Source organism: Metarhizium robertsii (genome assembly GCF_000187425.2).
Source record: "Metarhizium robertsii ARSEF 23 chromosome Unknown MAA_Scf_31, whole genome shotgun sequence".
NCBI classification, from domain to species: Eukaryota; Fungi; Ascomycota; class Sordariomycetes; order Hypocreales; family Clavicipitaceae; genus Metarhizium; species Metarhizium robertsii.
Window position 1 is genome coordinate 23,141 of NW_011942173.1, and position 3,185 is coordinate 26,325.

The 3,185-nt window shown below is 48.0% G+C and overlaps 1 protein-coding gene across 1 annotated transcript; it reads right to left on the reverse strand.

The window, feature by feature from the left end:
* Positions 1–126: 126 nt before the first annotated feature.
* MAA_11795 (uncharacterized protein) lies at positions 127–1,439 on the reverse strand (the record flags this gene model as incomplete). The annotated part of the gene is made up of 3 exons (XM_011412983.1): positions 127–796; positions 850–1,070; positions 1,185–1,439. The coding sequence occupies 3 exons, from the start codon at positions 1,437–1,439 to the stop codon at positions 127–129; spliced, it is 1,146 nt and encodes a 381-aa protein (XP_011411285.1).
* Between the last annotated feature and the right edge of the window lie 1,746 nt (positions 1,440–3,185).

Here is a 3,185-nt window from a genome sequence, read left to right on the forward strand (position 1 = left end):
TATTTTTGGTGTAATTGATCGGAACCCTGCGGCAACAGGGCTTTGGTCTTCAACTAATGGCAAGTAGCTGGCTTTCTATGGTTGCTGTGTTGAATCTAAGTATGTCCCTGAAAACATCGTTCTCACTTAGGGACTTTTCTTGGCACACCCAGCAAGCTTTGCCAGATCCCCAAGAGGCAAGTTCTCCTGTTCCTTGCACACCCTCGCGTTGGCTACGCATTGGTCAAAGCTAAAGCCTTGGTCCGCGCAGACTTGCACTCTGTCAACGCATTGGAGGAATTCCTGGATCGCAGTGTCGGGTTTCACTTGGCCTGTGCAGCGACGTGCGGCGTACAAGCAGGCACCCTTGTCGTTTCCAAGGCGGCCGCAGTGGTCCTGAAGCCGTTGATCTACTGACTTGGGCGACTGGGTGGACTTTTCGTCGGCTACAGTCATGATCTGAGAATCAGTATTAAGACCAGAGCCAGATGCCCCAAGATTTTCCATAATAAAAGGGATGTAGCTGCCAACCCTGGTATACACCGAGGGAGCCAGGTTGCAGATGGTATTTTGTGTATCCTTTATGCCCCATGACACGAGACCGATTAACTCTCCCGTTTCCGAGTCGATAAGAGGACCGCCGCTATCAAGCCTGCATATATTCTTGCCATCTCCCCCAGCGCACACTACTGTGTCTCTACCAGCCGCACCTGGGCTAAGGTTTGAACAGTCTTCGCGTGCGTGAACAGGAATGGCAACCTTGCTAAGTCTGTCAACTGGAGAGCCATATCCGCCGCCTGCGAAGTCTTGTGTGCCCCTTGCCTATTAGTTAGCTTCTATTCTGGTAGTGCTAATCTTAATGGCACTTACCAGCCTGCCACTGTTGCGATGGAATTGGCTACGGGATCCGAGCCGTTCGCCGGCAGCGTCGCATAGCCAATCGTCTCGCTCTTCTCAATCGGAGTTGATAATTTCAAGATGCCAATGTCATTAATACCAAAAGGACCAGATCCTTTACGCGAACCCGGTTCGTAATTAGGGTGCACCTTTCCGTATGCAACTTTTGCATCTACTCCACCTGTCTCATGACTCTGTAAAATTATTAGCTATATGCATCTTCTCACCATTTTGTCAGCCTCAATGAGGTACTAGACGCTCTGGTACCGAAGGGGATAACATGATGAATGAAATGTGGATAGAGCTACCAGCGTTCCTGCCTTCACGAAGAGGCCAAGACCTCCTCCATCTCCAATGCAATGAGCAGCGGTCAGAACAGTAGTACTGTCCAACAAGCTACCTCCGCAAGTATGAGTCCTCGCATTATCTTGGATACTGACGATGAATGGAAATTCGCCGTCCTTAGCATCTTCTCCGCCTACAATCCGCTTGTCGATAATTGCTACCGCTTCTACAGCAGCAGAAAACGCGGCGGTCAATGTAATAGCAACCTTGCGTACCATTCTAAAGACAGGAATATTTAATAGATTGCAAATTGTGGGTTTGTATAAGAGAAATGTTCAAGATAGCTCAGGTCAATATTGACTATGGGTCGCAACATAGTGATTTGGATGGGCAACGTGCTGTATTTATTATCCCACCTAATATATGCATTGAGACGTTGAAGCATTGAAGCAGCTTGAGATACTTGCAAAAATGCCCAAATATTGACGACTCGAGAGCATAATCCACGCCCCTATGCTCATCTCGGATCCAAGCATCTCGAATCTAAGCGAAACATCTTTGTGCAATCTTAAAAAGAGCAGCGATGGATACTGAGGTAGCCGAACATGTGAACTTCATGAGTCAGGCTCCCTGAAGACGCCGCCTCAAAGACAATACACTAAGCAGGTAATACGAAGGGTAGCCCGAGTATGGATAGATAGTCTGTCTCCTTCACTGCCAATCCGTAACCACCTGCAGGATCTGTGTCACACAAAAAGAACGCTCTCTTTGCGGAGCAATTAGTCTCACTTGTATTGTCTGGCATAGAATGGCCTTGTTGCGCTGACACAACAGGCTGTTCTTGGTCGCCTTATGCAGTGAGCTGTGGCCTAGGTACTTGCGGTGGAGGTGGCAGAATGCAAGGGATCTTAACGAAAATTGTTTGGGCGCATCACGAGTGGTAAAATTCATGCCCGTGGAGGACTCATTCGCGATTAGCCAAAGTGTCATGTCCGTCTAGCAATTCCCTTGTATAATCTAACCTTAGAATCTTTATTAATGCCTAAGAAGCAGGTGGTTTAAGCATGGAGTGGGCATGCGCCAGCCTTGGAGGGAGTGTGGGGGATCCGGCAAGCAAAATGAGTTTACAATCTCGGGTGATGAATCTGGGTTACGAGTCTGGCAATACAGTGTGAATTTATAGATGAACTGAAGGTCCTAAACTGGAGCATTAGGTGCTGTCGTCCAAGGGAGATCTCATGATAGTTGTTTATGAGAGGGTCAAGGGTCAAATTTCCCAACAAAGGGTGGACCGGGCACGAGCAGTCGTAATTTCGACACTACTAAATGGATGACTTGTTGCTGAAACTTTATAAAAGTTTAGCGATGCAAGCGGTGACTATTCATGATAGAAGGCTGCCAAGCTTATGCGTGTAGCGACTTGTAGCTGCGGCCTTTGGCGTTTCACGGTGTGGGATGTAGTCTAATTAAAGTGGGGCGTGGCACGAGTACTCGTCTCAAGAAACGGAAACCGGCATTCTCGACGGCCGACAATTGTCCAATCGGAACTTGGAGATGACACCTAATATTCCCTTTCGGGTAGTTTTGACAAAAATGTAAAGGTCACCCTGCCTCTTCGTGGAACAACAATCTACCCCCTGCTCCTGAACGCCCGTGCGGCTATATCCCGACTCCACAATGAGCTGTGGCAATGCGCTACCCGGTGGAATTCGAGCCTCACAGAGGCATTTCCCCAAGGGTACCAGAGCGACTCAGCACACTCCGTGCTAACTAGTACGCCATTAGGCTTGTCAACGCTGGATAATTACGCAATATGCTCAAGACCATGCGCCAAGAGGTATTGCAGATTAAGTAGGGATGGCAGAGTGGGAGCAGAGTAGGTATTCATACAACGTAGTTACTAGTCATTAATGGTTACTGTTGTTACGTTCTGAGACTCGTGTTAACTAAGCTTCTTCATAAAATCATTATTCTTGTTGTTCCTTGTCGTGCTGCAGACTCTGTCTGCAGCCCTCTGCTTAATA